This window comes from Antechinus flavipes, chromosome 2 (assembly GCF_016432865.1).
Source record: "Antechinus flavipes isolate AdamAnt ecotype Samford, QLD, Australia chromosome 2, AdamAnt_v2, whole genome shotgun sequence".
NCBI lineage: Eukaryota > Metazoa > Chordata > Mammalia > Dasyuromorphia > Dasyuridae > Antechinus > Antechinus flavipes.
Genome location: NC_067399.1, coordinates 509,327,872 through 509,354,580, shown reverse-complemented (window position 1 = coordinate 509,354,580; position 26,709 = coordinate 509,327,872). Strand labels below are relative to the sequence as shown.

The 26,709-nt window shown below is 35.2% G+C and overlaps 2 protein-coding genes across 3 annotated transcripts; one reads left to right on the top strand and one right to left on the bottom strand.

Annotated features, from left to right (window-relative positions):
* Positions 1-204: 204 nt before the first annotated feature.
* On the bottom strand, positions 205-10,734 carry ENTR1 (endosome associated trafficking regulator 1). The gene is made up of 8 exons (XM_051980329.1): positions 10,512-10,734; positions 8,223-8,338; positions 7,429-7,836; positions 6,954-7,027; positions 5,736-5,847; positions 3,315-3,377; positions 2,202-2,341; positions 205-1,303 (listed from the first exon to the last, which is right to left on the bottom strand). Exons 1-8 carry the CDS (start codon positions 10,579-10,581, stop codon positions 1,210-1,212), a joined length of 1,077 nt encoding a protein of 358 aa, XP_051836289.1. The 5' UTR covers positions 10,582-10,734; the 3' UTR covers positions 205-1,209.
* Positions 10,735-10,836: 102 nt separating this feature from the next.
* PMPCA (peptidase, mitochondrial processing subunit alpha) lies at positions 10,837-26,108 on the top strand. 2 transcript variants are annotated; one of them, XM_051980326.1, is made up of 13 exons: positions 10,837-11,017; positions 16,290-16,492; positions 16,708-16,787; positions 17,773-17,855; positions 18,909-19,003; positions 19,909-20,009; positions 20,826-21,089; positions 21,858-21,950; positions 22,042-22,160; positions 22,319-22,409; positions 22,931-22,993; positions 24,765-24,909; positions 25,662-26,108. In XM_051980326.1, exons 1-13 carry the CDS (start codon positions 10,932-10,934, stop codon positions 25,829-25,831), a joined length of 1,593 nt encoding a protein of 530 aa, XP_051836286.1. In that variant the 5' UTR covers positions 10,837-10,931; the 3' UTR covers positions 25,832-26,108. The 2 variants fall into 2 exon arrangements, with proteins under 2 accessions (XP_051836286.1, XP_051836288.1); XM_051980328.1 differs by lacking the exons at positions 10,837-11,017; positions 16,290-16,492 and having other exon boundaries at positions 16,732-16,787; positions 17,773-17,859.
* The last annotated feature ends 601 nt before the right edge of the window (positions 26,109-26,709 follow it).

The window sequence follows — 26,709 nt, the reverse complement described above, 5'->3', positions numbered from 1 at the left end:
AACTGTCTTACTGATACTTTGCTGGTCCCAAGCATCAGGCAAACTCAGAATTAGTAAAACAATCAATTTGTAAATCAACTGAAATGGAATGCCCTGCAGGTGATAAAGTAGTATTATATAATGTTTGAACATAAAGGGCAGCTGGTTTTATAAGAAATGAAGTTGCAAACACATCCTAATTTAGTAAATACCAAAGCTGTCACATTATACAGGTGGAAAAAAAACTACAATTTATTTTTTTTTAAAAATCATTTACATCAAATAGCAAAAGACCTATAGAATTTTAGTGTTTTTATCCATATCATAGAAAAATTCTGGAAAGGCAAAGTAAAGAATGTTCCCATGCCAACCTGGAAATGTCTCAAAACTGTTGCATCCTAAATTTTGCTGTAAAAATGTTATTTGAAAAACTCAGACATACATTGCAGCAGAAGAGTTGGTATTTAAATATTATGAAACCTGATTTAAAAAAAGGTACACTTAATGAGTTTAACATTTGGAATATTTACTGAATAATTCCTGTAGCAAACTTAGAAAAGCAGCACATTGGTACTTAGTGGATCCGTTACAATTCACAGCACTTTAGTTGGTACAATTAGCCTGGATATCTGTATATATGTTTTAAAACTATATTTCTTGAAGGCACAAGTGTGAACCTTCAAGTCTTTAGGAACATGAGGAGATACTTGAGGCACAAATTCCCTAGGCAAGAGTCAATAGTCTCTATTATGTACATTTTGTGTTATAATTTTTATTCTTTTTTTTTTTCTTTCTTTAAAGGGAGTGTTAACAAAAGACACTCATGTTAGGCTCATTTTGTAATTAACATCCAGGAAATACTATAACATACAATAGAAAGCAATACTTATTCCAGAACTCATTTTCATGTTTAGAAAATTCCCTAAAAACAGATTATTTTCCCTCCCTTTTCAACTGTTGGTAAGTCTGTGTTTATTAGAATTTGTGAGATATGACAATTCACCTAAAAGAGTTAATATAAACTGCAGACCCACCTCAAATCCAACAGTTGCCACCCAACTGAGTTTTAAGGCTAATAACTCTGTTTTAAGTTATGAAATTTGTATTTCGTGATGAGTACTGAGGAAGACGACTGCATATTTAAAGACACAATTGTATTCCCCAAGTAAAGCAAGAAGTGATTACAGCATTTCAGCTGAGCTTTAAGCTAGAAGACATTTCAGCAGTTTGTCAAGGCTCTTCTTCTTTAATTTCAGAAATTCTGTCTATGGATTTAAGGATTTCAGCAACAAGATTCAATGTTTCTGCTCCAGAAAGCAACTGCCTAGAATGAAAACATAAATAGATATAAAATGTACAGTTTTTCTCTCCTTATTTAATTGTAAGCTCCTTGGGGGCAGATCTCAATCTTTACTTCTTCTACCCTGACAAAGCCTTGTACACAGTAGGCATGCAATAAATATTTGCAAAATTAATCAGTGTATGTCATTTACAGTGTCCAATTGTAACCAGAAACACATTAAAAGGTAGGAAATTCTAGAATCCAAAAAAAAAAAAAAAAAAAAAAAAAAAGCCAAGTAGAAAAAAGCAGATTAGCTCCTATGTTTTAAACAAAACTAACAAGATGGATTAATGAGTTCACTCAAAAGATGATATTTGCACTATTCATCTTCCTAGGATTAAAAAAAAATGGGGACAGCTAGGTGGCAAAGTAGATAGAGCAGTGGTTCTCAAACTTTTGTTTTTAGTATCTTTATCCTATTAAAAATTATTGAGGATCTCTCCAAAGAGTTTTTGTTTATCTGGATTATACTTATAGACATTTACCATATTGGAAATAAAAACTATTTTTGAATTTGTAGACCCTCTAAAAGGGTTTCAGAGATCCCCAGGATTCTCTAGACCACACTTTGAGAACCACTGGGATAGAGCATCAAGTCTGAAGTCAGGAGGACTTGCGTTCAAATTTGGCCTTAGACATTTAATATTTTTTAGCTATGTGACCCTGGGCAAATCACTTAGCCCCAATTGCCTCAGCAATAAAATAAAAAATCACCAATTCCATGCCATCTATCTTCTGAGTACATCAGAAGTGACATAGAACAGTATCTTTCTTATTCCCATTAACTTACTCATATCAGCTGTACTAGGAAGATTTTTTTTTTTTTAAATTAGACATACCCACCATGCAACAATGTCCCAAAATCATACAGAAAACTTACTTTATTGAACTATGTGCATTGTTCATGACAACTCGGAGATTTTGCAAAGCAACATCTGTGTTTTGTTTAACTACTGTCAAATTGGCACATTGACCAGATCGAAGGGCTTCATTGTCTCTCTTATAATTAGTAAGCTGAGCCTTTAGAAGAAAGATAATACAGTGTAATTAAGATAAGTTAGGATTATTAAGACTACAAAGTAAAACACTAGGCATAACAGCATGTTTGTGGTAGCTTTCTCATTAGAACAAGCTATCATTTGGAGTAGGTAGGAAGTTTTGCTAGCTGATAATCTATAAACTTGGTTACCTCATTGTTGCTTTGGCACAACTAACTTTACTTCTGTGAAATCTAGGAATAGCTTGTTTTTTTCTTGACAGAAAAAATTATACATTAAAAATATTTTCCACATACATATAGTTAATATCTGAAGCAAAAATTATGTCCTCAGTTCTTGCATTCTCCCTTTGAGTGATATTTTCCCTCTCTGAACTCAAGCACATCTACATTCTACTTATGTACAAATTTTATTATCTCTACTGTAAATTTGTAAGGTTTTTGAGGGCAGGGACTGCTTTAAAAGTCATTTTGAAAGCAGTATAGTATAATGACAAGAGCACTAAACTTAGGTTCAAAAGACCTAAGTCAATCTCAGTCCTACCACTTATTGCCTATATGACCTGTTAGCAAGTTAGTTATATAGAACTGAGATCTTATAAATATCCATTGACTTGAACCTTTCTATGTGTTTCCTCCTCTACAAAATGGAAATGATTTTATCTACTCTTATCAACTTCATAAGGCTGACAAAAGCACTGAATGAGAATGTATATAAAAAATTATAAACTGCTGTACAAATATGAAAGAATATTAGTGTTATTATGTAGTGTGTTATGTAGTGTTGATAGAATTAAATTTAAGTAAAATAATGAATCATTCAGTTATGGAATCATAAATTCTAGGATTATCTCAATTCCTTTGAATTTAGCCTAATTGAAGAAGGGAGGAGGAAAATATTAAAGGTTCACTTCCATGTTTCCTTTCTTGCACTAATTTGCAGTGAAACAGTGACATATGCTATGCTTCCAGGAAGAAACTAAAAATGTATTTTACCTGGAGCATATTTATTTCCTGCTTCAGTTTTGTAACTTGATTTTCTGCCTTCACAGCCCGCTTCTGTTACAAAAAAACCACTGACATTATAACAGTAAATTCTGAAAGCCATTTAAAACATATTGTTATTCATTTATTCAACAAACATTTATTAAGTGCCTACTATACTGCTAAATTCTGGGGATACAAATATAAAAACAACCAGTACCTCACAGTCAAGAAACTTTCATTCTATTGAGGGAAGTCAACTTTACATTAAAAATTAAATACAAAATATATACAAAGCAATTTCCAGGGGGAGTCATTAGCAACTCGGGAGGGGAAGGTTAAGCTTCCAGGGATGGCATTTGAATGATCTTTGAATGATGTCAGGGATTTCTAGAGGCAGAAATAGGGGAAGGAAATCTGGTACAAAGGACAAAAGAACACAGAGCATAAGCAAACACACAAAAAGGGGATATAGAATATCACATATGAGAAATAGCAAGCAGGCTAATTTGGCTAGAATGCTGAAAATGTGAAGAATAGTAATATGCGATTAAGTCTAGAAATATGTAAGCTGAACCAGATTGTAAAGATGTTTAAAAGTCAAATGGAAGAGTTTATATTTTACCAGAGAGGGAAGAGTGGGGTTCTGAGCTTCTTGAGCATGAAAAGTATTATATCAGACCTGTACTTTAGGAATACCACCTTGGCACCTGTATAAAGGACAGACTGAAAAAGGGAGAGGATGGAGGCAGGTAGACCCATTAGACTATTGTAATAGTGAAAGCAAAAAGTAATGAAGGCCTGAACTAGAATGGCAACTCTAGGTCTAGAGAGAAGAGGTGGATAGAAAACACACGATGGAGATAGAATCAAAAAGAACTGACCAATGACTGGATGTGAGGATTGAGAGAGAAGAAAGATTAGATATTAATATAAAAAAATTGACAATGCTAGTCATATACAAATTTGGTAAAATTTCCTGATAATTTAATCTGATTTCTCCTTAAACACCCACAAAGGAAATGGAGACCTGCTACTGTATTACTGGATACCTGTAAAGATCTAAAACTCTTGAGTTGATGCACTGAGGTTGGACAACCAAGCACTTAAGGCTAACTACCGATTGGACAATATTAGCATATGCTTGGAAAATGGCCCTTCCCACTATTCTGTGCTGGTTCAATTTTTTGGTGTATACAGAGAATTGTGGGAAGGATTAGGGGGTGGAGTAAGACAAGCCAGAGTCACTTGGGCGGTGGAGGTGAAAAAGGAAGGTCGCGGAGATCCTGTGTCTATTCCCTTCACTTCTACCCCTAAAGACCAAGAATATAAAGACCAAGGACTTTTGCTTATCCTGACTGTGGCTGATTCTAAGGTATCCAGGATGCTAATTCAGTCTTCACAGATACCAGAGCACCTAAATGAATATTCTTAACCAAATTTTGGAAGAGGTTAAATTTGAAAGCTTTTTTATCTGGGAAATAAACTGCCTGAGAAAATTTCAACTCTCAAAGAAAGGCATATCCAGTACTTAGATGCTTTTAAAATGCTTGTTGAATTGAATCACATTCCATTGTCATTAGTATCTACCACAACAGAAGTACTTAAGCATTAAAATAATGTTTGTTGTAGGTAAATACCAACTGCAAGTTTACTATTTTAAAAACTAAAATAGTTAAATAAAATTGATATTTTATCCAAGAAACCCACCAAAAGATGTTTATGCACTTAAAATCTGGTCAATTCATACAATTTCTAATCAGTAATTTTAAAAGGATCTTAGAACTCCTTTCTAAACTGTTTGCACACAATAAGAATACTTTTTACAATATTCCAAATAGGCATTTATCTGAAAACCTCCCAATGATAGGATATTAATTTCCTTACCATTCCATTCTAGCTCAGAATAAACGAACTATTCTGTATTCCATAGCCATTTTGGATGGTCAAAATCAGCTCTCCCATCTCTTTCTCCAAAAATTTGATTTACAAGATCCTATTTGTAATCCTATTTTACATAAGGATATTGTGAGTCAAGCGAACACACAGAACTATGTAAAATCCAAAAGTACCTGGCACTTTTTGCTGTGACTAAAGCTGTAATTTTATGGGTATAGCAAACTTCCAGTATGGAAATTACCGATAACCAGGTCAGATAAGACATCTACTCAGCAATTTAACCACCTTAAAGGCCTGTGGAGCAATAAGATGCAAAGTGATTTTATCTAAAAATACTTGTAACACTAGCAAGTGTAATTACTAGTGAGTGTAATTACAGCTCAACAAAATGTACAAAATATTAAAATAATGCTAAATTGATCTTCTAGCTAATTGATAACAGATAATTAATTCCTCCAAAGAAATTTTCTTGACACCTTACGCTCTCCCAGAAAACAAATTTTAAAGAAACAATTAAAAAAAAATTTTTTTTACAGTCATCAATTCAAGATTCTGTTCCACTTGTTGTACCACCGATTCAAGATCATGATAGTCGCTTTCCTCTTTCATCATTTTTGCTTCCAATTTTCGCTCAAGTGTTCTTACCCTTATTAGGACAAGGAAAAAGATAGGTTATTTTAATGACTATGATTTCTTCACAGAAGGCTTTGATTAAGTCACAAATAATTTATTAGCATCAATCAATTAATTTAAAAAATAGCTGATTAAATGTTCAAGTCTCTTTACATACATTATCTTATAACTTCTCACACAAACTTTGTGATTCCCCCCCCCCCCCCCCCTCTTTTCTTTTTGCTGAGGTATTCAGGATTAAGTGATTTGCCCAGGGTCACACAGCCAGGAAGTGTTAAGTGTCTAAGGCTAGATTTGAACTCAGGTCCTACTGACTTCAGGGCTGATAACTCTATCCACTACATCAACTAGCTGTCCCAGTGATCCCCACTTTACAGATGAAAAAAACTGAGGCTCAATGAGCTTAATTAACTTGCTCAGAATTACAATTGTGCCCAAGACAAGATTTGAAAAAAAAAAAAAATTATATCTAGTCAAAGGGCTGAGTTCAAATCCAGGCTCTGCCACTTACTTTCTATATAATCTTAAGCAAGATATGTAACTTCTTGGGGCCTCAGTTTCCTCATTTGTAAAAAGAGGATCTTAAGACTATATGCCTTCCAAAGTAGCTTCAGGCTCTAACTTGATGAACCTGGGATCACTGAGTCCAAATCCAATATCTCTCTCATTTCAAATTAATAGCTGACATCTATGTACAATTTTAAAGTTTATAACATACTTTTGTATACACTCTCATTTGGGTAAGATAGATATCACAGGTATATTAAGTAATATCCTTTTTATAGAAGAGAAAACTGAAGCTCTGCAAGGTCACCCATGTAGTAGGAGAGGTGGGACTAGAACGCCTGTGTTCTTAACTGCAAGGCTAACACTTTAACCTCTCTGCCATGCTGTATCCCACACAGCAACTCTATTATGTAACAACAAAAAATTGAATGAAAAATTCATCAGGAAACCTTTAAACAAGAAAAAACTTTATCACATGTCATCCCTTAAAATATAGACTATAATATTTAAGCTGTTACCCTCCACTGACATAAATTAATCCTTTGAAAATAAACAAAACTCATATTACTGCATATAAATAAAACTCATATTACTGCATATAAGTGTACATACATTTCTGTCTGAGATTCAGAAAAATTCTGAATCTCATTAATTTTTCTTCTTAGTTTAGTGTTTTCTTCTTTAAGCTGCAGAAAAAGAAAATTAAAATTAGAGCCTTATATAATTAGTCATGAAATTTCTTATTTGTAAAAGTAGAGAAATTTAAGACAATGGATAAAAATGTTTAGGTTTCCAAGATGTCTTATCCAACTATGACACAAGTATTCTATTGTATTCACATCTCCTGTATTTGCATTCATTACACAGTACTGTTTAAAACAGCTGCATTCATATCTGTGAGCAAGGCCAAAATAACTAACCATAGTAATCATCAACAAACTGTAGCAGCACATTAGGGCTGATTGTTCTTTGCTCCAAAGGCATAAAGGTCATTAGGAAAGCAAGATCACTAGTTTTTCTACATGAAAAACTTCCCAAGATATATGAGGTTTATCAGATAGGTGAAGAGCTTTCCATCCACACTTACTGCTTCATAGCTTATCTGCAGCGATCGAAAATGCCTATCTCCCAAGTATTCTCCACGAACGGCAAATTCTTTGTTTGTGTTGTTCACTTGAGATGTAGGAGAAACACATGAGTCACTATCATTTAAAGTCCATGGAGCAAGAGACTCAATGCCTGGCAGTTCAGGTGGGTTGGAAAAAAAGGAAATATATGTACTACGTGGTGATGGGCTAGTAACTCTGGAAGCATGAGTTTGTTCCATGGCAGATGGCCGATAAGCCCCACTCCAGTCATCATCTTCATCTTCATCCAACAAATCTCCAGCACCAGTTGGATCTTGGAAAAAAGGTTCCTCATATTCTAAACCATAACCTACAGTTTTAGAAGTTGGGGAATTATTTTCAAGTCCTAATGTATGTCTTGTGGATTCCTAAAGAAAAAGAAAATCAAAAATTACATTGAAAAGTTTATTAGTCTAATGTCTTTTGATATACTAACTTAATAATTTTTTACAATCTTATGGTTCAATATATTTTTGATTTCAGAATTATAACAAAATACTTCATTTTGTTTAAGAGAGATAAGCTGAGAAGATAGATGGAACACTATAAAAATCATCGGATGTGGCATTACTGTAAAACTCAATTATGTAAAATGAGTTATATGATTTTACTTTATAGCAACAGTGATGTCAAATTCTTTCATGATTAACAATATACTAAAACAAAATGTAAATCAGTAGCAAAAATTCATTGAGATTCTCTCCCCTTTCTCCCTCCCCCTCCATTGAATTTACTGAAAATTTCTTTAAGTTACCTTTGTGTAAATTCTAGTATTGGTGGTCTCCTCTTTGGACAGGCCAAGGTTCTTGGTTTTTAGAAATTCTTTAAAAGAAAATGGATTTGCCTCATCTAGATCTTCAAGATTATCATCTAAAATAAGAAAATCATATTTCATAGGAGCATAAAAATGACCCAGATTTATTAGAAGGGAACATTGTTTTTAGTTTTTCTTATAAACAATTATCATATAATCCAGATTTAGGAATATTAAGCCCCATACTGAATCAGGATAACTGATGTTAATTAACAAGGTAAAAGTGCTGAACTGAAGTGAACTGAGGTGCCATTAAGACACAAGAAACTTAACACTTACTAGGAACAAGACACCTCTATAAGTAATTCCATTCAAAATTCTTTCATTCTTTTTCCTTTACCTCAAAGGACCTGGAAACTGTCTCAAGTTTCTATATTTACTCTGACTTGCTTTAGTTTTTCTACTTACTGACTTTATTCAATTTCCCATACTTATAATTAACTGCACTATCCTGATTTCCAGAACCTCCAAAGCCAAAATGCCTTTTCACACCACCTAAGAATTTTTGTCAACTGCCATAGATCTCCAATCTTATTGCTTTGTTCATGCCTCAACTCTTTCCTTCCCCAAGCCAAGATCTAATCTTCAGCTCTTTTATTGTTAAGAATCCAGCTTCATTTCACTCCAACCTGGGATATTTTTCCTCCTGTTGAAGACTCATTTGTTCACCATATTACCCTCATTTATTCAGCATTCCCACCTGTTTTGTGGTTTCCCATTTCCACTTTTTCCCATGCCTTTTTTCTCTTCCTTATCAAGGTTTATCCAAATCTTACCCATATTTCAAGGCCCAACTATAATCTTCCTTTTCCCTTCCCAAAACTCGCCACCTCATAGCAATCTCTCCCTGACATGAATTCCATTTACATATATATTTTTGTCTTGAATTTCAGATACTTTCTGAAGCTCATTAATCTTTTTCTTCTTAGCTTTTTACTGAGTATCTACTATGTACATAGCACAATACTAGGTGCTAAAGATAAAAAAGGAAAAGACACAATGCAAAGGGTCTAGTTAAAGAATAAGAGATGTAAAAAAGTAAAGAATGTAACATGTCATACAAAGTGCTTTAAAATTAGTGCTATGTAAATAATACAGACAATAAATGCGTTTAGATTTTAAGTTTCTTGAGAGCAGAGATAGCATCTTTCCCAGAGTAGCTTCTGCTAAGGTAGATATTTGAGTGACAAGTCACAGCTATCATCCTGGAAATATTTAGAATCTATGCATGGTGTATACACATGGTATACAAAAGATTAAATAACACAAAAGGTGTCATATAGCAATACTTGATTAGCCAAATGGACAGTTTAAGTGAGTGAAATGCTATGTAGCAGAGGGCACCTTCAAAATGACTACAAGATAAGTCACAATTCAATTTGAACATTTCAGTATTCTCATTTGGAAGACCCCCCAATGCACAAATGTGATGGCGATAACAAGTAACAGTGTTGGACTTCGAAGCTGAATTTAAATCATAGCTCTTTCATCAACTATTTATGTGCCCCTGTCTTTTCCCGAACTATCTATCGAGAAATTAGTTGGATTTTTAAAATTCTCTTCTTCAACAGGTGACTTTATGGCCCAGTACGGACAATCAGAGAAGACACTGGACTGATTATAGTCAACTGCAAGACCCTTAGAGTTAGAACGGTGCAAGGGACTCCCTGGAGAAGGTGATGCGTCCAACTAACAACAATTTGGGCAAAACCTTTGCCTCTTCTGGACGTCGTTTACCCATCTGTACAAGGGTTGGGACTTTCCAGAAAGGAGGATTCTGTGATTCGAGACTCATGCAAAATTAAAGGGCAAAGGGAAGTCATAGTTAGAAGTTCAGAGAAATGCCTTTCAGAAGGGTCCACAGCAAGGCTGTGACGCCCACCAGTTGTTTTCTCTTCCATACAACTGGCAGTTGCGAACACTGCGTCTTTAAAACAATTTGCAATCTAAGTGACTCCCCCCGTTTCCCCCTACTCCTGGAGGAACTTCTCATACATAATCAAAGAGCAGAGTTAGATCAGGGCTGGTGTTCCTTGGAGGCTGCAGAAATTTAACTAAGTCAGCATCTCGGGAGAAGGAGCGTCGCCCGCCGGCGGCAATCTACGAACTCAATTTCCATTTCTATACTTGGAGATTGTCTACAAGATCCCAAGATAACCGTGCTCTCAGCTCTAGCGCCTTACGGAAAGCTAGATAAGCAGGGAGGGAGGCTCGGCCGCTAGGTCTCACCGTCCTGGATGACGAGGCTCCGGGCTCGGGACAGCGGGGTGAGCCCCGTGCGGCGGGTGTAGCCGGACATCCCCGCACGGCCTCGATTCTGCCCGCGGACGGAGCCAGACCTCCACTACCTGGGCTCCATGGTCTCGGGTCAGCTCCTCCTGCCTCAGCTCCGCTCCGCCAGGCTTCGCCCGGCTGAGCTTGTCTCGACTTTTGCCCAGGCCTGGGCCCTCCTCCGGTTCTTCTGATCTCCTCCCCCTCCGCGGTTCCTCGCGAGGCCGCTTCCGCTCCGCCCACCGGGCGCCGGAAGCGCAACTCTAGCCCCGCGTGCCGGCCGCGCCATCGGCAGCGGCCGCTGCCAGACCTTGGGGGCGTGGCCGGGAGGGGGCGGGAAGCGGAAGTGAACGCAGAAGCGCTGGGCGGAGGCACAAGATGGCAGCAGCGATGGTGGCTGTAACGGGAGCAGCTGGAGCTGCTGTGCTCTGTGGACGGGGCGTTTGGGGCCGCTCTCGCTTGAGGTGAGAGGGGTGAGGCTGGAGGACTGACTGACGGGCAGAAAGATGGAGGGACAAGGGCCAAATACGGGGAAAGGCCAGGACTGGCCGGCCCTGACTCAAGCCCCTCGGACGTGACTCCGGCGGAGGCTCCGAGGGGCCTAACCTGTGACTGTAGCCTCACTCCTCGCTCTCGTGGCGTCGCTCTCTAAAATCTTCGCCCTTCGGAGCTGCTGGGGGTCATTTTATCTATTCCCCTGCTGCAGGCTAGCCATCGGACCAATCAAAGTTGTTTCCACTTGGAAGTGAGCACATGGCAAAACAGGACCGTACTGTATGACCATGTGTAAGCCACTTAGATTCAGGAATGGGAGAATTGTAGAGACCAAGTAGTTGTCTCATTTAACAGAGGAGAAAACTGAGGCACGCGTTCCCAAAAGCACTTGCCCCAAATATGATAAATATGGTGCCTCTACTTAATCGTTCTTAAGATTAAGCTTCACAGAAAACATGCAGTTCTTGACCTTTATGCTGCTTATCTTTTCCCATTAAAACCTTCCCATGAATGCAGAAGGATCCTGGCCCAGTTCAGATGCAAAGATTAGACATAGTATCTTCAAGTACTCTATACCTACTAGAAAGTATCCTCGGGCTCACTAAGTGGCGCCGTAGAGAGAGCACCGGTCCTGGAGTCAGGAAAACTTGAGTTCAACTGCTGCCTCACTCTCACTTAATACTGTGACTCCGGGCAAGTCACTTAATCCCAATGGCCTTCCCTTCTCCCCAATATAACCTGTGCTTGTCATATGTTCCTTCAGACTAGACTGCCTTTCCTATAATCCATATCCCTTTCAGAAGGAAGGGTAATACTATTTTGCATGCAATCCCCTATAAAACGATTTAGGGGACCCACTTTTATGGCTTAAAATTCTTTAAATTTGAAATATCCTTCCCCCTTCATTCTTGGGCATATGTCTTATCTTTCTAAAATTCAACTCAAAAGTAATCTCCTTCATGAAGCCTTCTTTCATTATCAGATGATAATAATTAAGTCCACTTGGGACTTCATTTAGTGTATTCTGTATTTTTCCAGATTTTGTACATAATTATTATTGATATGATTTATTTCCATATTAGATTGTAAACCATATGTGTTATAGATCATGTGATGTTTACATTTGTAGCTCTCAAAATCTGGTTTAATATCACACACACACAGATGATTAATAAATGCTTGTTGAATTAAATTGGACTTAGAAGAACTGAACTAGATACTTTTTCAGGGTTTCTTTTGGCTATAAAAGGCTATGATTTTTTCTGTCACTTTGAGATTTGACAGAGCTAAGCCTAACAATTCATGATTGTAAGAATTCAGAATACTTTCTCTATACTACTTACTCTAAAAGAGGTAGGATAAATGTATTCCCCTCTTACATATCAGGAAAACTGAGAGCAATTGTCATAGTAACACAGCTTGTAAATATCACAGCCAGAATTAAAACCTAGATCTTCTGACTATTTCTGGCTGCTCCTTATTTTCTGCTGATAGTTATGGAATTTTAGCTGAGTATTAATATTCTTGTCATAAAAGTCTTAGTTTTTCTTTGTTAAATCCATCAGTGTATTGTGTCCTGCCTTAGTTATGTTCACAGTTGGTATGCGTACTGTTATTGATTAGGATGGTCTCCTCATGACTGGAAAGCCAGTCAATTGATTTAAATTTTTCTTCCCCTTGTACATGTACATGCTGTGTAGTCTTTCTAAATGAATCATTATTCATTGCTATACTTTATGAGTTGGATCAAGAACTATATTCCCTGGTCCAGTCCTTTAAAGTTTCTCTGATATCTGAATGCCAGAAATTCTCAAATGCAATCTGTAGACTGCTGGTGACAAAGGGAAGCCAGATGATTGTTCTCCCTCCATCAAGTTAAGCAGCTTCTTTGGCTGGCAGGTTGTATTGCACTCTCCCCCTTCAGAAAAGGGTAAAAGTCACATACCTCTGTGCAACCTCATAAAAACATTGGAACTAGAAACAGCCTAAAGAGCTCCTTGCCCCATTGTCCTCACTTAACAGAAGAAGAAACTGAGGTGGTGTTAGGTAAAGTGATGACAATGTCACTCAGCAAATTAATAGCAAAGTTGTGACTTGAATTCTGATATCTAAACTATTGTTCATTTCACTATGCTACTTTCTTCCCTTTTCTTCAGGAATGCCAGGTAACTTGAACTTAATCATAGGGATTAGTGACTTAAATATTAGGGAAGAATTTTCTTTTTTTTTTTTTTAAATAACTTTTTATTGACAGAACCCATGCCAGGGTAATTTTTTACAGCATTGTCCCTTGCACTCACTTCTGTCCCGATTTTTCCCCTCTCTCCCTCTACCCCCTCCCTCAGATGGCAAGCAGTCCTTTGCATGTTAAATAGGTTACAGTATATCCTAGATACAATATATGTGTGCAGAACTGAACAGTTCTCTTGTTGCACAGAGAGAATTGGATTCAGAAGGTATAAGCAGTTTATATTCATTTTAGGGAAGAATTTTCACCTATTACATGTGCTGAAGGGGAATACAGCATAATTCAATTTGAGGATGACTTTGAGTTTTCATTGTATGGCTTTACAGGACATGATCAGAATGTTGTTGTTTGAAATGATAGCTTTAGAACTGGAAACGACTTCAGAGACAATCTAGTCCCTACGCTTATTTTACAAATAAAGAAATTAAGATATAAGGAAGTTATTGTGTGACCCATAGTTACAGCTTGTAAATGCCAAATGTGATATCTGAACCTACTTCCTTCAGCTCCTCAGCCAGTTCCTTTTCTAACATTCAGTCTTTCCATAAGAAATCCTTCCATAGTGGATTTCTTTGACAGAGAGACCTAACTCAGTTTCAATTGATAAATGATGGACAGAAGCAGCTACATCCAAAGAAAGAACACTGGGGGAAATGAATGTGAACTATTTGCATTTTTGTTTTTCTTCCTGGGTTATTTTTAACTTCTGAATCCAATTTTCCCTGTGCAACAAGAAAACAAGATATGGTTCTGCAAACATATATTGTATCTAGGATGTACTGCAACATATTTAACATATATAGGACTGCTTGCCATCTAGGGGAGGTGGTGGAGGGAGAGAGGGGAAAAATCGGAACAGAAGCGAGTGCAAGGGATAATGTTGTAAAAAAATTACCCTGGCATGGATTCTGTCAATATAAAGTTATTATAAAATAAAATAAAATATATATTTAAAAAAAAAAAGAAATCCTTCCATGATTTAAAGAAGCCAGTGGAATCAAAGGGTTCCTAGCCTAATGACTTTTAAGCAAGTAAATTTGACTAGCTTTTGTGGTAGTTAACACTAACTAGCATCTGTGTATACATTGTATTAAAAGCTTTGTCTTATTTCATCACAAATTTTTCTTTCACAATGTCTCACTGAAACCCTGTACAAATATAACTAGAATCATATTTTTAAACATACTTAATTTTTAAAAGGATCTTCAGTTTTGTCAATTTGGGGACTTTCCACTGATCCACTCAATTCCTTACAATTCTGGGATTTAGTAGATTCTATTCTTTTGCTGTTATGGCCAAATAAAGATCACATTATAGTCATAGTAGTGATAAGTTTCTCCAAATTTAGGTAAGTACCCTCTCCCTCTCCCTCCCCATTAGCTAATGACACATGGTTAGTCATTAAAGAGAATTCGGATTTCTTAAATCCCAATCTGATATTTTTTTCATAGGATTTGGATTTGGAGATCTTCAAAGTCATCTAGTTCAACCTCCTCAGTTTACAGATAGGGAAAAATAAGTTCAGAAAGGTTCCATTCAAGGGCACACAGATAGTATGTGTCTGGGCAAGGAATGATAAACATGGAATCTAGAGCTGAAAACAATATCTAATAACTAGGCAGTCTTTTCCTAAATAAGAGTACTCTCTACAAGATATTAATCCAGCACAATTAAGTACTTAATCTCTGTAGGATCTATGCTACACACTGAGGATACAAAGACAAAAAAAACAAAACAAAACAGCAAAACAATTCCTGCCTTCCTGGAACTTAAATTCTACACAAAACAAGTTGTACACATAAGTAGATGCAAAAATAGACAAAATAGATATATTGTAAATTTAGGGAGATAGAGGTACGTCAGGATGGTATTAGCAGAGCTTCAAAGCAAGAGAATAAGAGGAGGAGATCAAGAAAGGAGGAGATCCACCTTCATGTGGGAGGTACACTTGAGCTGAACTTTGAAGGATGTTAGAGATTATAAGCAGTGAAGAGTGGTACATTGCTGGCATGGTATAACCTGTGCAAAGGATTTAAAAGCCAAATTGAGCAAAAATCCAGTTCCACAAGGGAGTGACATTGTCACAGGATAGAGTGCTGGGCCTAGCGTTTAGAAGATTCATTTTACTGAATTCAAATTTGGCCTCTGACACTAGCTTATGTGACCTCTGGGCAAATCTCTTTATCCCAATTGCCTCAGTACCTTACCAGTTTTTTATATCTCTTACTTGAGCAAGTGGCTATCCAGCTTTTTTTGAAGCCTTGCCATGAGGTAGAACCTACTACCTATCCCTGCAGCCCAATTCAGTTTTGGAGAGCTTTTTTGTTTTTCTTTAACTCAAGTCTAAATGTGTTCTGCAACTTGACCAGTTGTTCCTGCTTCTGTCTTATGGGGCCAAGTAGAATAAATCAAAAGGATTCTTTTTCTTGTCCTAATTCTTAAGATACTTGGTGGAAACTATTATCTCTTCCTTAAATATCCATTTCTCTGTATTAAATGTCTTCAGATTTTTCAACTGGAGCTTCATACATAATGAACCCAAGACCCATCCGTGTTTTGCTTTGTCCTCCTCTGTAATGTTCTCCTGCTTATCAAGCGCTGTTCCTAAAATAGTTGGCTCCAAAGACCCAATATTCTAGATGCGGTTCTTTTAACTCCAAATTCAGTATTTATATTAATACACTCCCTCCAAAAACTCATTAATTTTATTTATATTATGCTTTATGGTTTACAAAGCACTATGGTAATCAAGTACTATCTTTTATTGGGGTGAGGAAACTCAAGTTTACAGAAGTAGATTGACTTGCTCATGATCATATTCTTAAGTGCCAGGGCAGGAATTAGAATCAGATTTTCTAATTCCTGGTCTAATGCTCATTCCCTTAGGGTACAGGAATGTGTGTAATGTCACCTATGTGAAGGTGGCTATCATTGGTTATTTGTAATAATCATGAGTAACTTCTATTTTAATTGAAGATGCATCTCTGCTTTAGGTTTGGACTGACTGCATACAGACGGTTTAGTAGTGGCAGTGCATACCCCAACATTCCTCTCTCTTCTCCCTTACCTGGAGTGCCAAAACCTGTATTTGCAACAGTTGATGGACAGGAAAAATTTGAAACCAAAGTCACAACACTAGAGAATGGACTTCGGGTGGCATCCCAAAATAAATTTGGACAGTTTTGTACAGTAGGAAGTAAGTATGTTTTCTATTCAGTGGCCAGTTATTTGTCTCATTTTAGTACATAAGTACATAGCAAACTAGAGTATTTACGTTTTTTATTGGACATAGTAAAAATGGAAAAAGTTGTTCGATTTAGTCATTGATTAGTATAGGAAATTTGGGTTTAAATGATATCATTCTCTATAAATTCTAGTTTGACATGTTAATTTTTTTTTCTTTTTTGTCAGTTCTAATTAATTCAGGATCAAGACATGAAGCAAAATATGTTGGTGGAATTGCTCATTTTTTGGAAAAACTGGCCTTTTCGGTTAGTATCTGACTTGTAATTTTGGAGAATGTGCGTATAGATGGTTACTAAGTAAATAGTCTGGTTATTCAGACCTCCTCATCTCTTCTTGATTATAGCAATAGCCTTCTAAGTGTTCTTCCTGCTTTAAGTCTCTTCTTTCTCCAGTCCTCCTCTAAACACAGCTGCCAAAGTGATTTTCTAAAGTGTAAGTGTGATTATATCATTTCCCTACTCAATAAATTCTGTTGACCCTTGTTACCTCCGATATTAGCTCATCTCTTTAGTTTTTGAAACTCTAAAAAACAAGAGCCCTGACTTACTTTTCTTACCTTTATATACATTATATGATGTACTATCTCCTTGGTTATGCCTCTGCATTGTCTCCTGTGCCTAGAATCTGCTTCCTCTTTATGATGACCTCTTAGAATTACTGATTTCATTCAAGTACTACATTCTATGTGAAGTTTTTCTTAATTCCTCCCAGCTACTAGTTTTGTCCCCAGTCCATCCCCTTCCTTCCAAAATGATCTAGTATTCATTTTATATGTTGTTTGGATATACTTAAGTATATTCTTATTGTTTTCCTTAATAGAATTTAAGGGGAACCTTTGAAGGCAGAGACTTTCATTTTTATCTTTGTATCCCCAAAGCCTGGAACAAAGTGTACCATATGGTAGGCACTTAATAAATGCTTGCTGTTTGCAGGCCAAACTGCATAGTCACTGTAATAACTGTAAAGAAGCAAATGTTGATGACTAAAAACAATTTTGGTGAAATAGAAAGGATATATTTGGACATAGTTTTCATATCGGCAAAGAAAGCCAAAAGGAAATCAGTAAAGAAACCAAATTAAACCACTAAATTATTACAAAAAAGACTTTTGAAGCAGTGTAGTGGAGAAACTTATTTTTATTCCTGAAGGTTTCATTATTTTTATGTGCTTTGAAATTAGAAGTAGATTGTTTTTAAACATTTGAACTCACAAGGAATGTTTTTTCTCTAGTCTACTGCCAGATTTGGCAGCAAAGATGAAATTCTTCTTACCTTGGAAAAGCATGGGGGCATTTGTGACTGCCAGACATCAAGGTATGTCAGCTATTGCCTAAAATAATTTTTTAAAAAGAATTTCTTTTTAACACAGCTTGTTTTTAAACAATTTCCAACAATTGTTTCCAACAATTCCCCAGACAAACATTACCTTCAAAGCACTTTTCCTGAAAAGTATTAAGCAAAATTGCCTAATAGTAGGTTGTAAGTCTTTTTTTTTTTTTTTTTTAACTTTTGTGGCTTACTAATTATTAATAGGTCAGTTACTTTAAATAATGCATAGTTACATCTTAGTGATCACAGGATCATAGATTTGAGCTAGTTGGGACTGCAAGAAGTGATGACTATGATCATCATTCAAAAATCACATATGTCACAAAGTTTTTAAAATAACATCAGGTGGACCCTGCCTAAGTTAAAAGTTAGGAAAGACAAAAAATAAATCTTATATGGAAAAAATATATCTATAGAATGCTATATACTTGGGAGCAGAAACATGTATTATAAGAGAGAAAGTTATAAAATAGTAATCAGTATACCAAAATCAGTTTTTCTTGACTCATATGTTCAGTGATTCCCTCTTGTCTATGTGATAAAATACATACTCATATTAAGCATTCATGTTCAAGGCTTTTCAAAATTTGGTTTGTTCCATTCTAGCCTCACTTATTTTTGCTCTGTAATAAGAACTTTATCCTCAGCCAGATATGTCTGTTTATGGTTTCCTCAACCACTCCAGGTTCCTTCAGGGCTATGGCTTGCATTTCTTCTCTAGCTCCTCTATTTAACACCTCGTACATTTTTTCTATAAATTTTGGTCAATGAATTTTTAAGTCAGAGAAAATGTCTTGGTGGATAGAGGGGAATAGAATGAGTCAGTGTTCTTAAAAATACTTACTGACTCCTTTTAGTTTTGACTCAATAAATAGTACCTTTATTGCTGATAATGAGACTGCTTCTACTGAAATAGTTGATTCTGTCTAGGGTGTTTCATCTTAAATGACAAAATTTAAAAAACTAAACATAACCACCAAGATCCAAGTCATTTTTTGATCATAAATTCCATGACAAAAATAATTTGTGGTTTTTCAGGGATACTACCATGTATGCTGTATCTGCTGATACAAAAGGACTGGATACTGTGGTTGGCTTATTAGCTGATGTAGTGCTACAGCCAAGGTTATCAGGTACAATTTTCTGGTATTCTCTGAGGAGACAAAACAATGTCAATTTGTTTCTGGTATCTGCCATATAATATAGCATAATATGAAAAAAGCCATTATTCTTTAGGGAAGGGGAGCCATATTATGAGCAGTGCCTTTACACAAAAATTGCAAGCAAACTAGATGAAAAAAATTCATTTGTAATGTGATAATGATTAATAATATAATAGTCCCTTAGGTTTTATAAATTAATAAATTTGTTTATTTGTTGGTTTTAGTAAAATCTAGTCTTTTTATTTAAAAAGCTGTTAAGGCTATTTTTATACACACTATGACTGACGTGTGATCACAAGATTCATTTTGATCTTGACTTTAAAACTTTTCTTAGATTTCTTTTCCTAGTTATAAGTAGATCCTGATCTTTTATTTTTTTGGTGGAACAGGTTTTCATAAATACTGAAATCATATATCCTTGATAAGTTGACAACGTTGATTCTACTGCTACTATAATTATTTAATTATGCACAATATTTTAAGAATTTTCCCATTCATCAATTCACTTAAGCCTTTAATAATCCCAAGAAGTGTAGGCTATGTAGATAATATCCTGACATTACAAATGAGAAAAGTGAGGCAAAAAGAAGCTGACTTGTTCATGGTCATATAGATAGTAGCGACAAAACTAAAAGTAGAATCTGTCCCAGTTTACTGCTTTTCCTGATACTATATGAAGTACTTTCTGCTGGTCTTTGTCTGGAGCACATAGGAATATAGCTGGAGAACACAGAAATTAAATAATGTGTCTTATTATTATTAATACTATGTTTCTTTGTACATTGGAACTAAATGAGTCAGCTTCTTACTCTTGTGACTTTTCTTGGCTTTAGGATAGTGGCTTTTATGTTTTGACATTTTTTGTGTTTTTGTAGATGAAGAAATTGATATGACTCGAATGGCTGTCCAGTTTGAATTAGAGGACTTAAATATGAGGCCTGATCCGGAGCCACTTCTCACAGAGATGATTCATGAAGTAAGATAAGCTACAGTTGGGTTAGATCTGTAATCCAAAAAGCCTATATTCTTTCTGGTGTTAGTTCCAAAGGATTGTTTGATAGTTTATTTCATCCATACAAATTAATCCTTGCAGATCTATTATTTACATGAGACATCAAAACTTTCTTGTGTAAGTTATACAGCTTCTTGTATAAAAAAAAAAAATACTTTTATTTGTCCTTAAAATTACTTCCTTCAGAAATATTTAGTTTTAACATTTTCATCTGAAGAGATAGAGTCATTATATTGATAACATATCAGTCATATCAATATCAACATGGTTCTATCAAAGATCTATTCGGATAGCTCAGCATGGTATGAAATCTGAGTTCTCAGAAATTACTGCAATTGAGTATAGACGTTGACAGATTCTGGCAAGCTAAAAAGATTTCAAAATCAGGCCTTCTGGTGGAATGTGTGTGTGTCTGTCAAATAAGGAACAGCCTGCCTAAGCTCAGAAAGCCATCACCTTTGATCACTTTGGCCACAAAACCCCACGAAAACTGTCTCCTGTCTTAACATAGAAGGGTTATAAATTACATAGGTGAAAGAAGTTTTATGCCATCATGGATTTGAAATTTTAACTGTACATAAGTAGATGATGTTTGTTAGCTAGAACTGAGAAACATTTCTAAATATAGCTGATACTGGAAATAGCTAGAGAATGCTAAATATGTAATGTTTTCTCAAATGCATTGTAATGATAAAAGTTAGAGTAAAGTTTATTTTGACATTAGGTAAACACAAAGCTCTGACTGCTATTCATTTCATTATGTCTCCCTTCTCTTATCAGGCTGCATACAGGGAAAATACAGTGGGCCTTCACCGTTTCTGTCCAGTAGAAAATATTCCCAAAATTGATCAAAAAGTACTCCATTCATATCTAAGAAACTATTACACTCCTGACCGGATGGTACTGGCTGGTGTGGGAATAGAACATGAGCAATTAGTGGAGTGTGCCAGAAAATATCTTCTTGGAATAGAACCAGTTTGGAGTAGTGGGCAGAACAAAGATGTGGACAGATCTGTTGCACAGTATACTGGAGGGATTATCAAGGTAAGGTCACCGAGTGGCAGCATAAAATCTTAAAATTGCATTCTGATTTAGATTACTTTTTAATGTTTATAAGAGGTGGTGAACTACAAGGACAGGCTGTTGTATGCATTCTTAGACTTAGTAATTGCTGAATATTATGACTGTTATTTTGCTAAAATGTTTTTCTTGATTATAAAGAATGGTTTAATTCAGGAAAATGAGATGGGGGAAGGAAATACAGAGGTAGCTATAATATGAAAACAAAAGGCTTCAATACAATAACTTTGTCAAAGGAATTAAAAATTAGATGCCACTTTTGGAAAGGAATTTTACTCAGTATTGAAATTTGTCACTAACACTTGAAAGAGAGTTTCCGTGTACTACCAATAGCTAAACTATTGTAGCTACTTACATGTATATAGCAGTTTACAAAGGACTTTCACATTTGTCATAAATGTGGGAATTAGGGTTTTACAGGTGAAGAAACTGAGGTTAGCTAGTCAGTGAACAGGTGACTTTAGAATCTAGGTCTTTTGACCTCTAATCCAGGACTTTTTTCTTTTCATATGTTATTTTGCTGTTAAGTCTTCAGTAAAAGCTTTAAAAGTATTAAAGTTTAATTTGGGTGTTATTTACTGAAGTTTACTTGTGACGTCTAAAAAAACCATTTCAATTTTAAGTCTTTTTAAACTGACTCAGATGATAGGTGTTATATATACCATCTATTGTTTGTAAGATCTAGTTGTTGTTAAAGCATACTTCACTCATTTATACTTGTGTTCCTCACAGATAGAAAGAGACATGTCAGATGTGAGTCTGGGACCCACGCCAATCCCTGAACTCACACATATCATGATAGGACTTGAGAGCTGTTCTTTTTTGGTAAGTGTTAAGAAGGACTATGTCTAAATTTATGTTGCTGAATGTTTAATCCTCTCATTGATTAAACTCTTTTTTCTCTAATCTCCTGCAGGAGGAAGATTTCATCCCCTTTGCAGTGTTAAACATGATGATGGGAGGAGGAGGTTCTTTTTCAGCTGGTGGACCAGGAAAGGGAATGTTTACCAGGCTCTATCTCAATGTGCTAAACAGGTCGGTGGGAATCTTAGAAAAAGTTTTTCTCAGGGTTGTCAAGCCAAAGCGAATGATAGCATTTTAGGACTGATTTTACCTTAGAAGTTTTGTTTTCTTCAATGTACATTTTGTATTGGACAGGACAAGCAGCACTCACATTAAAATTTGGTTTATAGGCACCATTGGATGTATAATGCAACCTCCTATCACCACAGTTATGAAGATACAGGTCTCTTGTGTATTCATGCTAGTGCTGATCCTAGACAGGTAAATATGGTGGTTCATTTTTCATTTCTAAAGCTCTGGGATTCAATATCTTAATAATTTTTATTAATTTGATTTAGTCAAATTCATTGCAGAATTAAAGTTAAGTATTTATATGACTTATCTGCAGCTTTCTTAAAGAGTCCCTTAGAATTTGGCAAAGCAGCTGTGTTGTAAGGGAAAGAACAGTGGACTTGAAAATTAAAACAATTGATTCTTAGCTCTATGACCTTGGACAAATTACTTAACTTCATTATACTTTCATATCTTCATATATAAGGTAAAATTGATAATATATGGAGAGAGCTTATGTGTGTTGTTACATGCACATATCATAAGGTAATTTGATTATCATATGAAATAATGTATTTTGGTAAAGTACTTTGTAAATTGTGAGGTTCTGTATAAAATAATAGTCAAAGAATGAAAAGCTAAACTTTTAGATTGCACTTAAGGATGTTATTAAGATTACTTAAAGAATAACCATTGCTTTTTAATACCTCCAACATCACATTCCTTTATAGGTTCGAGAAATGGTAGAAATCATTACAAGGGAATTTATATTAATGGGTGGAGCTGTGGGTGAGGTAAGTTATGCTTTTCTCTTTATCATGTTATTGAAGGAGTCAGCTGCAACATTTTGGCTATCAGAATAACACTGAAAGCAAAGAAATTATTCTCACTACCCCAAACACATATTGCTCAATTTGAATATTAAATGTAAATAAGAGGCAGATAGCAAAGAGGATGGAGTATAGTTAAAATAGGAGATTCATGGTTACACATAATTTGAGGATCAAAAGTAAAACTTACCTTAAAAGTATATATTTTTCCTCAGTTTATTTGCTTAAAAGTGAAAAATAGAATATCTCTTTGTACATAATCTCACTGAAACATAAATTAGAAAACATGACTTTATTTGGAAAAATTCATAAGATAGTGTGTGAAAAAAATTAATAGGAGAAGTAGTTTGGACTTAAATGCCATAAACAATGAAGTAATATCAATATTTAAACATAAATGCACCAAATAACTTAGTTTGCATATTCTTAAAAATGAGTTATAAGAGAAACTATTTTACTATAATATAAAATATAAATATAAAATAATTTACTATAATAATGGAGATCCTCAATTTTTCCCTGTCAGAACTAGATAAATCTACCATAAAATAAAAAAGAAGTTGAGGAAATGAATAGAATTTTAGAAATGTTAGTATGATAGCCTTCTGGAGAAAACTGAATTAGAAAAAAAATAACAAAGTTCATTTAGTAGAGCAAAAGTTAAAGAATTTTTAAAAAACTAGAGAGAAAAGATGTAAAGGAAGAAAATTTAGCAGTAACAGACTTTATATTATAAGGTAAAAACATTGTTGAAGTAGAAAATGAATAATTTTGATTATTTTAAATTAAAAGCTTCTTATATAAATAAAACCAGTGTAGCCCAAAATAGAAGGAATGCAAAAAATTGAGGGAAAAAATCCTTCATAGATAATCTCTCATATAGGATGTGATTATGTGGGAATTTTGCTAGGATATAGGAAATGATGAACTGGTTAATTTAGAAAAACATAAAAAGACTTGGACATATGAAGGAAGATCGTATCCTCCAGAGAAAAAGATGACAAATGGAAATACACATAATATGCTCTTATATATGTGTGTATGACTGTTTATGTGTTTATAGGTGTGGTTTGTGTGTATGTGTGTTCATGTTTAGTTGTAGCCTTCTTTAGAGCAGTGGGGTAGGGGGGAGAGAGAAAAAATTAAAGGTACAACAGAGAAAAAAAGTGCATAGAGAACAAAAGAAAAAGGAAGTAGAAAAAAGCTGGGTAACTGAAAATAATGTGGAATATTTATTAGATAGATTTTCTTATAATGGAAAGAATTAAAAGTCAAGGTGAAAGAACAGGTTTGGGGAGGAATTAGGCACAGAGAGCAAGAAGTCATGATCCAAAGAAAGAAAGGATTATTACCGAGTAATTTTGCTGTGATAATAATGAGAATTAAGGTATGACAGTCCCTGACGTGTAATAAAGTCAAAAGTCATGGTAATTAAGAACAGGATATTTGAAGAAATATCAGTGTCATAATTCAAATGGACAAATATGACCAGAATTTTTTTGAAGGGGTGGAATCCTGTCTGATTTTGTAAAGATGGACATTGATGAAATCAAATCTAGGTTTTTCCTGATTTTCAATTCAGGAAAACATTCCCATTTTCTGAGGACTTTGCCATCCTTTATATTTTCTCAATTTCAGACATAAATGGATAAAGTTGATTGCATTAATTTTTGTTGGTGAACTTTCACATGGTTAATAATCATAACATCTTGTAAAATGTTACTTAAACATCTAGGTGGAACTTGAGAGAGCCAAGACACAACTTATGTCCATGCTCATGATGAACCTAGAATCCAGACCTGTTATTTTTGAAGATGTAGGGAGGCAGGTGCTGGCAACAAATTCCAGAAAACTACCTCATGAATTGTGTGCTCTCATTCGTGAGTATTACATCTATATGTATGTTATAGTTATGCTAATCTAAAGGATTTTGACAGCCATTTTTGTCACACTAATTATCTCTTATTTGACCTTCAAAAAAGAAATATGGATGATTTTTCATCCTCAGAAAATGTTAGTGGAGTACCTACTATGTGCAGAACTCATTGTCAGAGATCTTTGTATCTTTTAAGTTCTTTATCAAGGCACATCAACCTATCTGTCACTGAAAGGATTGAAGGTTGTTGCTTTAAGATGACAAAAATCCTAACATACTTTTTAGCTTATTAGGGATGAGGTAGAGATTTTTTTCCTTTCCACTCATTTCAGGGCACCCAGAATTAAGTGATTTGCTTGTGGTCAAACAGCTGGTAAGAATCTGAGGCCAGATTTGAAATCAGGAAGATGAGTCTGTCTTCTTGACTTCAGGCCTGGCATAATATATCTACTGTACCACTTAGCTGCTATGGGATAGAGGTAGGGTATTTTCATTAGAGCAGATAACAGAGGCACCAAGAAAGAACCCAGGCTGTTCCAATTGGCCTAACCCTTCCTTAACCAATTCATTGTAGCAGAAACAACTTTTAACTGCCTCTTAACCCATGGGAATTCTCTTCTCTCTTAGGTCTTTGTAAACTCTTAATTTGTTTATTGTCCTCCAAATGAATTGAATCTTAAAAATAGCAATTCTTCTTTAAGCAAAAGTATATTCAGAGCAATAGCTTTCAAAATTCTTTGTTTTCCTCTGCCCTAGGTAATGTGAAATCAGATGATATCAAGAGGGTAGCAACTAAAATGCTTCGGGGGAAACCTGCAGTAGCTGCCCTGGGAGACTTGACAGACCTGCCAACTTATGAGCACATTCAAGCAGCTCTAGCTAGTAAAGATGGACGACTGCCAAGAATGTATAGGCTTTTCCGATAAGGAACTGATAAAAGCCAAAACCACTGAAAATCCAGGGGAGCATGTTTTTTATGTATTGTTCTTGGGATTGTTGTAATTTAGTAAAAAAAAAATATATATATATACATATATATACACACACACATATATATATTTAATTATTCTGAATAAAATAAATGGGACTGTTCTCCAGATATAAATGAACTCCTAACTTAAACCTTTCCAGACCACATAACTCAATGTTAACTCCCTCAAGATTAAGTTTGATGGCTACTCAAATAAATGTTTAACAACCTAAGTATATACAATGCTTTCTTTAAGTCAAAGAAGATATTGCTAACAGCTAAAAGTAATCTCAAATGTTAGAGATGATTGATACTTAACATGAACCTTGTTCTTTTAAATGATATACAGGATTCATTTTGGGACTCGTCCTAAATTGGGTAAGAAGAATTAGGTTTAGCCAGTCTAATGGATCTGCATGATGATAATATGAGGTACAGTTCTTCCTTTCACCTTAACGGAGATCACATAGCATACAAACAAATTCTGCTTACCTGCTTATTTCCCAAAGATGATACTAAAAAGTGTACTCAGGTCTAATTTTGAACTGGAAAGCAAATTCAGAATTACATGGGAAACATTCACTTATTCCTTCAAAACTGTCATGTTCTAAGCAAAGTAAGTAGGTTTACTTTTTCCTTACATCCTTGCACATTCATCAGTTTTGCCCTTGATTAGGGAAGTCAGCCTTCCTTGGAGATAACACCCAAAATTGTGTATGGCTTTCCTAGGACTTTATAAGTAGTGAATAAGTAAAGATTCTCTTTCAAGTTTCCTTGAAACTGCCCTGGTTGGCCCAAATATTAGTAAAGGTGTTCTGAATAATTTAAGCATGG

Excerpts from the sequence above, each read along its gene's own strand:
- ENTR1 (XM_051980329.1), bottom strand. The coding sequence starts at position 10,581 with ATGTCCGGCTACACCCGCCGCACGGGGCTCACCCCGCTGTCCCGAGCC. Across the intron at positions 7,837-8,222 it reads ATACTAGAATTTACACAAAG|GAATCCACAAGACATACATT; the intron begins GTAACTTAAAGA and ends CTTTTTCTTTAG. Across the intron at positions 5,848-6,953 it reads TCTGAATCTCAGACAGAAAT|GGTAAGAACACTTGAGCGAA; the intron begins GTATGTACACTT and ends TGTCCTAATAAG.
- PMPCA (XM_051980326.1), top strand. The coding sequence starts at position 10,932 with ATGGCAGCAGCGATGGTGGCTGTAACGGGAGCAGCTGGAGCTGCTGTG. Across the intron at positions 17,856-18,908 it reads TGTGACTGCCAGACATCAAG|GGATACTACCATGTATGCTG; the intron begins GTATGTCAGCTA and ends GTGGTTTTTCAG. Across the intron at positions 22,410-22,930 it reads CTAGTGCTGATCCTAGACAG|GTTCGAGAAATGGTAGAAAT; the intron begins GTAAATATGGTG and ends ATTCCTTTATAG.